At 39.1% G+C, this 14923-nt stretch overlaps 1 protein-coding gene and 1 long non-coding RNA gene across 2 annotated transcripts in view; both read left to right on the top strand.

Annotated features, from left to right (window-relative positions):
- The first annotated feature begins 706 nt into the window (after positions 1-706).
- Positions 707-14923, top strand: part of LOC120901073 (vesicle-fusing ATPase 1-like) — a 32465-nt gene continuing 18248 nt past the window's right edge. Inside the window, 3 exon segments of the mRNA XM_040308781.1 lie at positions 707-885; positions 960-1077; positions 1153-1241. Of these exon segments, the coding sequence (XP_040164715.1) occupies positions 1069-1077; positions 1153-1241 (98 nt within the window). The 5' untranslated portion in view covers positions 707-885; positions 960-1068.
- LOC120901181 lies at positions 7468-9980 on the top strand. Its single transcript, XR_005739275.1, has 3 exons — positions 7468-9414; positions 9480-9583; positions 9670-9980. It is a non-coding gene; the product is annotated as an uncharacterized LOC120901181 (long non-coding RNA).

Genomic DNA, 14923 nt, shown 5'->3' on the forward strand with positions numbered 1-14923 from the left:
CCACCTCAACTCATTTATACACCTTGGGTGTGTCTGGTAGCGGCCTCAACCTATACACCAAGGTGGATTAAAAATATCAGGTGTGGATTAGGGCCTTTGGGGGGTCGCCATAGTTGAGGGACTTTACGTCATTTTAGAACCGTTGACCAATGGTTTCCGCACACAAAGCTTAGCAAATATAACAGATTTCTTTGTTATTATGTGCATTTTTGTGTGTCTATTGATTTTATCGAAAAAACGTAATATATTAACAAAAGATTTGATGATTTGTTTTTGCACGAAATTTAAAATCATGCTAGCATGAGTTCTAATCTCAAGTAAATTGTCCATGCGGCTCGTAGATAATGAGGAATTAATGTTAAAAATTGAAAAAAAAAAATGATTTCTTAATTTTTATCATCAAAAATGTCGAAAACACAAAGAATTCTAGAATAAATTCACAGAATAACACAAAATAACACACTTTAGTGTATGTTTCAATGTTAAATAAGCACTCACAAAGTCCAAAATATATTTTTAAAGAATATTTATTCGAAATAATGGGGTAGATAAATTATATGAACAAATTTAATTAATGTAAACAAAGCTTGAATCCTGGGGACCTTACGTCAAGTGACGAATTGTCAAAATGCACTAGAGTACACCACCTGATATTTTTAAATCCACCTTGCCTATACACCATGATTGTGATGGCCCCTCATTTCACATAAAACTTTGGTCATGTCATCATCTTGATGTGCATGCGCAGCTGTTCTTCTGTTTTTGTGGTTTTGCTTATACGAATTTTTCCATTCGCATTGGATCAATAATTCGTGGTTAAATTGTTTAGATAAGAAGGTTAGTTGTACTTCTGATTATGGAATAATCTATATTCATAAGTTACTGGTTTGTATAGTCCCGATTCAATTGTTAAAACTGGGTGTAGGTTTCAACATCAGATTATTTGTAAATTATTTTAGCACTCTTTCTAGACTCACTGGAGAGGATTTAGAGAAACATACCAAAGTAAACTTAATTTCACCGTCGTTCGATTATTACGTACACCAGGTTGGCTAGACTATTTTCACAATGGCAATGGTGAGATTTATTTTGCATGTAAAATATTTGTAATTGAATTATCCTACGTTAAAATCTCAAATCTTTTTTTATTAGATTATGAAAGCAGCAAAATGTCCCACAGATGAGCTGTCGCTGAAGAACAGAGCTATAGTCAACGCAGGAGACTTTCCCGCTGATGTCAAGTAAGATTATAAAAAAGTTAGATAATTTCATTTATTGCATTCGTTTAGACCAGTAATCTAAAACGCTTTGAGTGAACATCACCTTTTCTGGGATATTTAATGTAAGCTGCTATTCATTGACAACTTCATTCATTGACAATAATCATTTAACTCTCTTAACACGTTCAGCTCGGTGCTGATTTTCATCAACTTTCCGTTGCGCCGGCATGTAGAATGTTAGTGGTTGATTTTGAACCTAAAATGTATGCTGCCAAATTGAGTTTTTTTTCGCTATAATTTCAATTCTACCCTGTTCATCAACATTGTTGTGCATGGGATGAGGTTTTCATCGACCACAATAATTCTTAGAACACTATTATTTTATCTGCGCACCACTGCTGTACATGTAGGTGGAGTACGGTTGTGTGTAATGTTTGTTGTTTCCCTAGCAAAAGACCAATGGGAAGCCCCTGGGCCTTCCATCGGCATACGGGAAAATCACTGGCAGGCCCTTTGGCCTGCCATCGGGCCGAACGTGTTAAATAGCTTTTCACCGATGAACATGAGTACGTTGCTGAGCGAGTGGATCATTAACATTTTCAGCTATTTCAAAATGGTTTGACCTTTAAGTAGGCAACCGGATACACGGGTATTTTTTTCATCTTTAATCAGCAATAACTTTTGATTCATTGCTTGTATTGACTTAAAATTTTCAATAGCCTCCCAACTATTGATTTCCCATTATTTGGCGCCTACAGTCTGTTCCCGAGTTTATGCGTTCCCGACGAATCCGCGTAAGTCGAATTTCCCTTTTTTTTGACTAAAATACTATTGATTGCTCGGAGTTTTTTTTTTATATAATTTAGTACTTTTATACACTTTATCATTTATTTGATATGGTTTGTACAGAAAATTCTTATATTTCAGGCTTTTAAGCGGTTTCAATTTGTTAGCAAAAAGGCAATTTCTACCGAACTTGAAGCAAATTGTACTGATTTGATATTTAATCTGTCAAATTTCAAAAACCGCGTATCTCCGAATTCGCGTAAGTCGAGAACCGTGTAACTCGGGAACAGACTGTATATTGTAATTTTAAACAAGCAGTAAGTTTTTTTTTATATTTTAAACTTTACAACTTTAAAAACATTACTATTCCAGCTCGTTGCGGCAAGGTCATTTCTAGCCGACGTCATAAAAAATGTTGTCAGGTTTGAAATGTCTTGAAAGAGTTTGGAATTCAGGTGTCCGAGTTATTGAAGGTATTTTACAATTACAGTGGAACCTTTCATAACGAGTTGTTCACAAAACAAACAAATCAAAATGCTCTACAAATACCTCCCATAACTTACGAAATCTGGCATAACGAGTAAAATCCATTGTATTTCTGGTCCTTTTTACGGTGCGGATGTGAAATCAAGACCATGATCGATAAACGTTAAGTATTTCTTTGATTTTGATTATCGCTCAAGCAAATAACAGCTTTGATGCTAGGTAATCGCTTCATATAATTACGTACACGTAACGTATAATAATTACATTGATTGTTTACGTTTCGTTTGGCTTGAATTTGACAGATGGCGCTACGCACTGTGGTGAACGAAATTAAAAAAAATTGGAGTGCATTTTCAAACGCTAATTTGTCAGTGAATAAAACGAGTTATGAGTTAAACGACACATCATTTTAAAGCTTAACTCTTCTTCTTTCCGTTTTTGTGCATAACATGTGTCAAAATGTGTTAAATAATGTAGAAAACATAGGAAAACGTTCATCCCGATAGGGCTGTCGAAATTGACCGTCTCGTGTACGACCAAAAAACTCAACGTAACCGTACAACCGCCTATCCGGGTAGGCCATGCATTTTGTATGGAAGAATGATGTTTTTCATGGTTAAAAGCTTATATCTTTTGAATTACTTGTTAGATTTGAATGAAAACTGTCTTATAGGCTCGTCACAATGTATTATACATTTTATACAAATCCTTTCGCGGGCTGGATTTAATGTTGAGGCGGGCCGCATTTGGCTCACCTGCCGTACTTTGCCGACCGCTGGTTTAGAAGCTTCAGGAATGAAGTAATGGTAAAGATTTACTGTCTTAATTGCCGTTAAAGACCGAATTGTCTCAATGATAGTAATCATTATTCAGATAGAATAAATTACAGCTTTGCACTGCTTGAACATTTTTTTTTGGTGCATGAATTCTAAATTAGGCAAACATATTTTAAAATATGAATGATTCCTTGACAATAGCCGGCATCGTGAATAAATGAACACGTTTTAACAGTCGTTTAAAGTTAATTTTGGTTTAACTGAGTTCATTTGTTGTTCATTCCTGTTAAAATAAACGATCGTCAAGACAGTTAATGACTGCTCGATATCGCATATAGGCAAACACGGGGAAAAAATTCGAGCAGTATAATTAAACGACTGTTAATTTGTATCGCATACGCTCTTGACAGTCGTTTGTTTAACGACGGCATAGGACCTATCGTTAAAATTAACAAATGAACTCAATGCGTTTGCGATGCCTAATTCTAGCAATTTTAAACGACTCTGGTTAATTTTTAACGACTGTTAATTTTAAACCATTTCTTTCGCGATGCCAGCTAATGTGTTTTCTTTACGTGCGTAAAACCCATCGAGATTCATTTCATACAACCGATAGCTTTGATTCGACCTTCTACCATTCTGTTGTTTGTTATCTTCTTCTTCTTATTTGGTACAACAATCGTTATCGGTCAAGACGCTCTCACATACATATCATTTAAAGTTGGTGTCCCTTCTGAACTAAAAGAGATCGCGCTCTCTCCCACGACTTGGCCGTGTGGTTTTGTTTACAAAGAGTTTAACTTTCGCCCACGCGCTCTAAAAATATCCACACCATATTCGGGATTCACCTTTCCTGCACCGCTTTATCCTCAATCAGCTGTTCGGGAACCTGCGAAAACAAACACTACTCACCAGGACATGAATCTCACCAACACTATCACATCACCACAGCCGACTACTTCTTACTCGATCTCTACCGCGGTTATTCAAACAAACGCTGCATCAACAACAGAACCGCAAATAAATATTGATGGCAACTCTTCCGGATCACCTTTTTTACACAAACAATAACGTGTCCGCGCCGACACGATATTTCACTAAAGGATCCATTCTATATCTTCTATCAAAATGCTAGAGGTTTACGTACTAAAAATACCGAATATTTTACCAGTACAGCTATTTCCGAGTGGGATGTGATCGTTCTTACCTAAACCTGGCTCACCGATAGTTACCCATCTTCTCTATTGTTTGACAGCCACCGCTACAATACCTTCCGATTGGATCGCTCTGTCATAAATAGTGACAAATGTATTGGTGGAGGAGTTCTCATTGTCACGAATATCAAATATGCGGCTTCGCTGTGCACTACTAACATCATCAATTGAGTGTCTTTGGGTGCGTGTAAAAGTTTTGGATGTTTGAAAGGTGTAAAAGTTATGTTCCGCCACATGTCCTACGCTTTCCTACCTGTTATATCTGTTATGTAACACGGCTTCATGCCTAAACGTTCAATTGAAACTAACCTGCTTCATTTGCTTCAATTTTGCTACTCCAATATTGACAAGGGCCTCCAGGTTGATGTCATTTATACCGACTTCTGCGCTGCCTTTGACAAGGTCAACCACTACTTATTGCTTGCTAAATTATTAAAATATGGTGTACACTCAAATTTTTTAGCATGGTTAGAAAGCTACCTAATGAACCGTTGCATTAATGTAAAAATTGGAAAAACTTTTTCTGACCCTTTCTGTATCTTTTCTGGTGTTCCACAAGGAAGCATATTAGGGCCATTATTATTTATTATATTTATTAACGATATTGTGTTTGCTGTTCCCAACGTCAATGTTTTACTATATGCAGACGATCTTAAGATGTTGCTGTTGAAAATTCAAATTACTGCGAAATACTTCAAGATTCCGTAAACCGTTTTTTGACGTGGTGCCATGATAACGAAATGTTTGTGAATGTACAAAAATGTAACAGCTTTACTTTCTCTTTACGAAAAGGATTCCAATAACTTTTAATTACAAAATAGGTCAAGACAGTGTGCCGCGGTCATCTGTAGCTCGTGATTTAGGAATAATGTTAGACAGTAAACTTATATTATCGTGCCATTTCCACACAATCGTCTCAAAAGCATTAAATATGTTAGGTTTTATTCTACGTGCTTCTTCCGACTTTAAAGATCCTTTCTGTCTTAAATCGTTATACTGTGCCCTATTCCGTCCTATACTAGAATTTGCTTGCGTTGTTTGGTGTCCAAACCCAGTGACCTATATAGACATGATAGAAAAAGTTCAGAAAAAGGTGACACGCGCTATGTTTTATCGTCTTCCTTGGTCAAACCAAATGCCACGCCCCCCGTACCATGTCAGGTGTCAGTTATTTGGTCTCGAAACTTTAGAACACAGGAGAAAGAATGCTCAATGTATTTCCATGCATAAATTATTAAATGGGCTTATTGATGCACCTGAAATTTTAAATCTGATCAGTTTTTCTGCACCTACTAGGGATCTTAGAAGCAGGTCTTTAATCAGGATCCCATTTCGATCTTCCTCATTTGGCGCTAACGACCCTTTAATTAAAATGTGTGTCAGCTACAATAGACTTGAATCATCTGCAGATTTTCATATCCCTGTTTCTCGCCTTCGTCAGATGTAAAGGGCTAGTGTTATTTATGTTTAAGTTGTTTACTTATTAAGAATTTGTATCTGTTATTTAGGCCTATTGTCCGATAACGTAAATAAATAAATAAATAATAATAAATAATAAATAATAATAAGACTAGCCTGTACCACTAGTGGGCTTGGCTTTCAGAGACTTACTGATTACACACTGTTATAGCTAGCGCGGATTTTGCGTTTCGCGTGGATTTTGCGTTTCGCGCGGAGTTTGCGTTTAGCGCGGAATTTGCATTTAGCGCGGATTTCGCCCGTTTTTATTCTTTATTGGCTCGGATTTTGAGTAAATGATTTTTTTAAATCGTCATTAATTTTACTTCTGTGTCAAACACCTTACAAGTTTCTACAATTACAATCACTTTATTGTACTTTAATCGTGTGCATGAGAACAGTTTTGTCGCGGTATACCGGAGTATTAAGATAGAGAACTTATCCGTTCGGATGCTTACTCGTCTTACTCTGTCTTACTCGTCAGTGTAATTTAGATTTTGACTAGCGTGTCTTGCGGCGGCTAACCGAAGCATTTTATTAAACAATTGGGAGCCGCTTTAAAAAACATATTATTTTCCATGTTTTTTACTGAAACTGGACTCGAAAAGCATTGTAATTAGCGGGTAAAGCGAAAGAAATGGTTTAAAATGAACAGTTGTTAAAAATTAACCAGAGTCGTTAAAAATTGCTAGAATTAGGCATCGCGAACGCATTGAGTTCATTTGTTAATTTTAACGACTGGTCCTATGCCGTCGTTAAACAAACGACTGTCAAGAGCGTATGCGATACAAATTAACAGTCATTTAATTATACTGTTTATACGGGTTTGATTACGTTTGCTAGTTTTATTTTTAGTCCTACGTTGTGTTACAAATTACAAAGTTTTAGTGAAGTTAAAGAAAAAATGGCTGAACAAAATCCGTGGTGTTTTAAGTGTTGCGCGCAAGTACGTCTTTCTCTTCTCGAGTTCACGAAGCGTCTGTCTTCTCCTTACAAAAAAATGGTAGTGATGAGCGTCACAGCGGAATCGATCATTCCGTGCGGATCGGAACTGTATCCCTCATTGAGCTGTCAAAATATGACCCAAGCAGCAAATTCTCCTAAACAAAATGTATGATAAATTCAAATCCAAACATATACTGCTCGAATTTTTTCCCCGTGTTTGCCTATATGCGATATCGAGCAGTTGTTAACTGTCTTAACGATCGTTTATTTTAGTGATGGGCGGGTCGACCCGAACCTATCGGGTCGGAGTCATCCGTAAGCGACCCGGAGTCGTTCGGGTCGACCCGAAAGGTACAAGTAGGTTCAGTGGGTGCAACGACTCCAGTAGGTGCGAGAAAGCATAAGCGACTCCGACCCGTTGGTGCAACGAGTTCGGGTCGGGTTTGGTCACGGTAGGTTCAGTTTGACCCGAGGGTGCAGCGAGTTCGGGTCGACCCGATAGATCAGTAGGTGCGAGAAAGCATAAGCGACTCCGACCCGTTGGTGCAGCGAGTTCGGGTCGGGTCGGTCCACAGTAGGTTCAGTTTGACCTGAGGGTGCAGCGAGTTCGGGTCAACCCGATAGATCAGTAGGTGCGAGAAAGCATAAGCGACTCCGACCCGTTGGTGTAGCTAGTTCTGGTCGGGTCGGGCCACAGTAGGTTCAGTTTGACCCGAGGGTGGGGTGACCCGAGGGACCCCTAAGTTCGGGTCGACCCGAACTCATTGCACCCGCGGGTCGGATTTGATTCCGACTCCGACCTAGCGCTCCCGCTGCACCCACGGGTTGGAATCGATTCCGACTGGCTTGCACCTGACTCCGGGTCGGGTCGTGAAATGAATCGTATGACCCAACACTAGTTTATTTTAACAGGAATGAACAACAATTGAACTCAGTTAAACCAAAATTAACTTTAAACGACTGTTAAAATGAGTTCATTTATTCGCGATGCCGACTATTGTTAGATAAATATGTACATTAGCCATTTTTATATCAAAAAGCGGTGAAAAAACTACTTGAATTTGAGATCCGGCACAACCAAGGACTGTGTAGGAACGAAGTCCTATTATATAAAACGATTTGACAAAGAGCCAAAAGCTCGTTACAAGCAGTTTGACATCAAAGAGTCCTTTTCGATTCAAATTTTAATTATGAATTATTAATAATTAATCGTCCAGACTGAAAATTTGCAAGAAAATTTATATTAAATTGTTATGGAATGGAATTGAGAGTATTGTGAGAAAAACTCACGAATTTTCTCGGTTTCTTTCCTAAAAGTATATAAAAATGTGTCGGTTGTGAATTCAAATGTGACACGTTAAAATGTCCGTTTGCTACTGTATTTATTTATTTATTTATTTAGATACAATTATCTGCCTCAGAGGGCTAAATATAGGGAAACTTACTGACTAAAACTTAAAATTAATGATAACAAACAAATACTTAAATCTAACTAGACAAACATATACTAGACTGCAAGCAATTTGTAACACAGGCAACACAAGTAAGATGAAAGATTTAGGATGGGGAAACAAAAAGGGAGTCAAAGAACTGAAGAAAAAGGGGGCGAAGGGATAGAGGGGAGATTTGAAAATCAAACACACCAGAGGCACTGTTGAAGCGATGGAGGGATCGAAAAAACGGATCAATGGTGCCATAAAGCGTTCTTCTCGACGGGATTTGAAGGAAATCGCGGCGTCGAAGAAAGTGAGCATACACGTACAGCGGTATTCTGTTAAGTAGTGAAGGACAATCAATCTCGTTCCGAAGCAAACCGCTGATAAGCAAAGCTTGAGAAGCAGAGCGACGATCGTGCAGGGTCATCAAACCAAGCATACTACAACGGACTTCATAAGGGGGAAGAGAAGCACCCGATTGCCCTAAAAGACGCCTAATGGCAATACGGGTGAATCTGCGTTGAACGCTTTCAACCCTTTCAATCCATACCGAGCTGACTGGGCACCACACAATATTAGTGTATTCTAAAATAGGGCGGACTAAGCTACAGAAAAGGTCTTTAAGGCATATAGGGTCACGCACATCTTTTGCCATAGCACAAATCATTCCTAGTACACTATTGGCATGGTTAAAGGTGCGCTCCCCAAGCCAAAGCGAGATGCCCTGTCTTCTCTCTCTAGATTTTGGATAGCAAACCGCCGCGCGTGTAGAGGTGTGTGCGTGTGACGAAAAACGATGGATGAAAAACGCGAGGAGCGGGGTCCGAAGTTTTTCGTTGGTCACACACACATGCATCTACCAGCGGATTGCGCTACACCGAGTCTACCCATCTCTCTCAATCTACCATGATTTTTTCTGCTATCGCACTCATCCGGGCGTTAGGCATCCTCAGTCTGTCCAGAACTTTCGTTGTGGAAGGATGTGCGGGAGTGATGTGCGATTTCTTGTGTCCCCTACTTTCGTTGTTTACATTTTGCGCAGTGTTGCTTCTTCTTCCATTGTGGAATGATTTATCTTAGCTAACTTGTTGAGGTAAGTTTCTTGATCTCATATGTGCTTCAATGTACTAATTCAACTAATGCTTATCGTCTTCAAAGTTACAGGTGCATGCGCTATTCATCAACGCCTACCTGTTGGCATCATCAACAATCTTCAAAGTGGGTGACGGAAAGAAATTGTTTTCCAGTTTTAAAATATTAAGGTAAGTGTTGCTCTCATCATATACGTAAAACTATCCAAAGTAATACGTACTACATGCATTAATTATTGGTTCATTTTTATTGACAGCGTTCAGCACAACTCAGCCACAAAACAACGCACTGGATTGCGCTAAGAACCTGTCGAAACGCGCGCAGCCCCCGGGAGCGGTAGGAGAAAGGAAGAACGAGAGGAGGAAAAACTAAAGCCAGCGCGCAGCTCTGATGGTACCCCGGACGCGGTAAGAAGAAAAAAGATCGAGAGGAGGAAGAACGGTAAATTTGGAAGGGGGAGACCGTTCTGCCGTCTCCACAGTGTGAGTATGCCAAAGCACGTGTTGGAAGGGAGAGAAAAAGTGTGGAATAAACCGCATGCGAATGTGTGCATACAGCAAAAATAAACATGTGTGCCTCATCATTTCTATAAGCAATCCGAAAAGGGGGTGGAGCAAACACATTGGTATGCGTGAGATGCAGAAGAAATCGGAGCGTTATAGTATGTGTGAACGCGATCGTTCGGGTCGAATGTGTCTATGTGTGCGTGTAACCACATTTACACTTCTACTGCAAGTGGGTACGTAAGTGGGGCCATATGTGTACGACACGATCCCATACAAAACTTCGGCTTTTGCGGACTGGGTCAATATGTTGATTGAATGATAGCTTTGCATCAAGGAGAACCCCAAGATCACGAATGACATTAACACGATTTACAGGGTTTCCCACGATTTATTTTTTGGTTCCCTTCAATTTTTTTGAGTTCCCATATTTTTTGGGTGCGTTCTGACGATTTTTTGGCCGTTTCCCAGAATTGTTTGGTCAAATTGTATTGATATCCAATCGGAAAATACCAATAAATTATGAAAACGAACCAAAATTCTATGAAATACGAACAAAAAATCGTGGGAACGCACCAAAAAATCATGGGAACTGTCCAATAAATCGTGGGAAAACCTGTAATACAACAGAGCAAAGTAAAGGAAAGTAAATAAAAAGTAAAGGTCTCAAGACACTACCCTGGGGTACACCAGACAAACAATGAAACTCATAAGAAAACCGTCATTCAATTTAACACAGCAAAAACGATTCGATAGAAATGATTGTAGTCATTCAAGAAAGAAAGGAGAGAAGCCAATTTTCTTGAATTTAGCAATGAGCAGAGAATGGGGGATTTTATCAAACGCAGCTTTGAAATCGGTATACACAGCATCATCCTGCAAGCCAGAGTCCAAATTTGAGAGTGCTGAGGAAACAAATTCCATAAGATTAGTAGTGGTGGAGCGGCCAGCCATAAAGCCATGTTGATTTGTAATGATCCACGATTTAACCATTTCCATAAGAGGTAAACGAATCACAGATTCAAAGACTTTGCTGAACGCAGATAAAATAGATATGCCACGATGCTGCTCTCGTCAACACTCCGGCTGGAGCAATTAACATGAGCACTCCTTTCATCGACAGTGAGATCGTTTTATCTGCCCTAGCGCAACTAAAGCCTTCCTTCGCTCCTGGACCCGACGGAATTCCTTCTACCGTGCTGAAACGCTGTCAAACGACAGTAGCACCTATCCTTGCAAAATTGTTCAATGCATCGCTAGCCAATGGCTACTTTCCCAAAGCATGGAGGAAATCTTGGATGGTTCCTATTTACAAAAAGGGCGACAGGACAGATGCCATCAACTACCGGGGTATTACATCCTTGTGTGCCATTGCCAAGGTGTTCGAACTAGTGATATACAAAAATCTGCTACATGCATGCCGCAGCTACCTAAGTCCGTATCAACATGGATTCGTGCCAAAAAAGTCGACTACCACGAACCTGGTTGAATTTGTAACCTATTGCACTAGTCAAATTGATGCCGGAGCTCAAGTCGATGCAATTTATACAGATCTAAAAGCAGCATTCGACTCTCTTCCGCACGCAATTCTTCTCGCTAAACTCGATAAGCTAGGAGTTCCCAGCCCGCTCGTACAGTGGCTTAAGTCGTACCTAATTAATCGCACATACATCGTGAAAATTGATAAGCACATGTCCAAAGAAATAGTCAGCAGCTCGGGTGTGCCACAAGGAAGCAACATTGGCCCGCTTCTCTTCATATTGTTTATCAACGATGTTACCCTCGCTTTACCTCCCGACAGTATCAGTCTGTTTGCCGACGACGCAAAAATTTTTGCGCCTATTAACAACACAGGTACATTCCTGCAAGACTGCATCGAAATTTTCTGTTCGTGGTGCAAGCGTAATGGACTGACTATCTGCATCGAGAAATGCTACTGTGTGTCTTTTAGTCGATGCAGGAGCCCAGTGACTGGTACCTACTTCATGGACGGCACTGCAGTTAATCGACAGAATCATGCCAAAGACCTGGGCGTTCTGCTTGACTCTAGTTTGAACTTTAAACAGCATATCGATGACGTTGTAGCCAGAGGAAATCAATTACTTGGCGTGGTTATCCGGACAACTAATGAATTCCGCAACCCCATGTGCATCAAAGCTGTGTACAACTGTATCGTTCGTTCGGTTCTAGAATATTCGTGCGTAGTCTGGAGCCCAACTACCGCTTCTTCAATTGCTCGAATTGAGGCGATTCAACGTAAGCTCACGAGATATGCCCTACGCCTACTTCCCTGGCAGGATCGCAATAATCTTCCTCCGTATGCTGCGCGGTGCCGTCTTCTAGGCCTTGAACCTCTTTCGGTTAGAAGACGCAATACACAGTGTTCTTTCATCGCTGGATTGCTAAATGGCTCTATCGACTCATCGCCATTGTTGCATCGAGTCGATATCTATGCACCATCCCGAACACTTAGGTCTAGAGAAACTCTACGGCTCGCTCAACCCCGTTCCAGTGCTGGTCGGTCAGACCCTATGTTCCGCATGTCGGCTGTCTTCAACACTGTCTCGGATTGCTTCGACTTCGACATCTCAACTCAGTGCTTCAAGGAACGTCTCCGGCTTTTGCCGTGGCCGCAGTGAATTGCGATGCAAATCTTGTTTTTGCTATGTATTTTTTTTTTATTGAACTGTTACATCTTAATTAGGCCATACGGCCCGTTGAAGATTAATAAATAATAATAATAATAATAATAATAATTAGAGATACAACCACGATCACCCTTTTTAAAAACTGGCCTAATCCATGCTTGTTTCCAAATATTCGGAAAAGTAGCCGTGGACAAAGAGAGATTAAAAAGGAAAGAAACAGGAAGGGATAGTGCTTCACGACAATGAAAGAGTAAAGCAGCAGGAATACCATCAGGACCCGGCACTGAGGATGGTTTAAGGTTACCTAACGCACGTAAAACAGAAGCAGTGCTTACAGAAACAAATTCAACATTCAGGACATTGAGAGGGGTGAATGAAAGACGGGCCTCAAAGCTTGCAGAGTTATTTAAACCATTTTCATAGACACACGAAAAATGATCAGCAAAAAGCGAACGAAGGTCATTCGGGCACGTAGCAAGCCCATCACCAAGTGACATACTAGTAGGGAGGCCATTATTGTTTCTCATAGAGTTTATGTAATTCCAAAACGCTAGAGTGTTTGAACGGAAACGAGATTGAAGACGCAAAACATATAATTTATGGCGATATCTGTTATATGATCTGTAAGCGGATGCTGCATATTTAAATAACCTACGCGTGTACGGTGAACGCCAAGTCCGGTAAGCACGTGTGGCCCGATTTCTATCCCTAAGCAGAGAGCGCAGATGGCGGTCGGACCATAGAGGGGAAGGAGGTGGTCTGAAGGGAGGAACAGGAGTTTAAGGAAGTGAGAAGGATAGCATTGAACTGTGTTACAGCCTCACTAATGGTCGTACATTCAAACAAAAATGACCAATCAATAGAGGAAAAAATACACACAGCCTAGCATAGTCAGCCTTCTTATAATTATAAATATGACTAAGATTAACACTTTGCGCAGAAACAGGTAAGTTGGCAGTGGATAGATATTCAATTTCAAGAACAAACGGAGGATGGTGGGCATCAATTTTTACAAGAGGAAGATCTGCCTTATAAACGGAACACGGCGTGAAGTTAAGAGAAAACAGTAGTATAAGGTCAAGCACGCGACCATTATGGTTTGGAATATTGTTTAGTTGAAAAAATTCCATAACGTTGAATAAATCGACAAAAGGTGCATGACATAGCAACGCATTATGAGGTGTATAGTGCTGGAAAGGTGCCGTTAAATTAACAGAATTTATCCACTGCAGAGAAGTTTGATTAAAATCACCAAGAAGAATAAGTTGATTCTTGTAACGCATGCGGGCATTTACACCGTGAACGCATTCTAAAAGTTTTTCAAACGTACGCATATCAGCTGCTAAGTAGGGTGGGGCATAGATAACATCTATATATATATATATATATATATATATATATATATATATATATATATATATATATATATATATATATATATATATATATATATATATATATGTATATATATATATATATATATATATATATATATATATATATATATATATATATATATGTGTATATATATATATATATATATATATATATATATATATATATATATATATATATATATATATATATATATATATATATATATATATATATATATATATCAAAGCATTCATTTTTAATCACAACCCACACACACTCAAGCGGCGCGAAATTTACAGAAATAGGCGCTGATGTTAAACTGGTCGAAACAGCAATGAAAACTCCGCCACCGCGAGTACGAGAACTATTTATGTTACGATCACAACGGTAAACGATAAATTTATCACTACCAAAGAGCATACTATTGGGTAAAGAATCATCAGCCCAGGTTTCAGTGAAAACAATCACATTAAAATCAGCAATAATATAATATTCCTGGTAATATTCCTGTACCAAAAACTATTGGTACCCACACGTTTATAATCAAGACTGAACCTCAAATTAAAGAAATGCTCGATTCTGCTATCATTCAGCCATCAACAAGTCCTTACTCCTCACCCACCCCACGTTTACTTGGACGATATCGTCATCATAGGAAACAGTTTAGAATCACATTTGGAAAATGTTTCAACAGTATTTGCACGATTATCACAATTTAACCTTAAAATTCAATTAGACAAATGTGAAATTTTGAGAAGAGAAACTAAATTCCTTGGCCACATCATTTCCCCCTGAAGGCATAAAACCTAATCCAGATAAATTTAAAAAATATTAGAATGGCCATTACCTACAAACGAAAAACAAATGCGACAATTTCTTGGATTGTCCCGGTATTATCGCCGCTTCATTAAAGATTATTTTAAAATATCAAAACCTCTTACTAAATATTTAAAAAATTATCAGAGAGGGGTACGAAAGTGAC

Source organism: Anopheles arabiensis, chromosome 2 (assembly GCF_016920715.1).
Source record: "Anopheles arabiensis isolate DONGOLA chromosome 2, AaraD3, whole genome shotgun sequence".
NCBI classification, from domain to species: Eukaryota; Metazoa; Arthropoda; class Insecta; order Diptera; family Culicidae; genus Anopheles; species Anopheles arabiensis.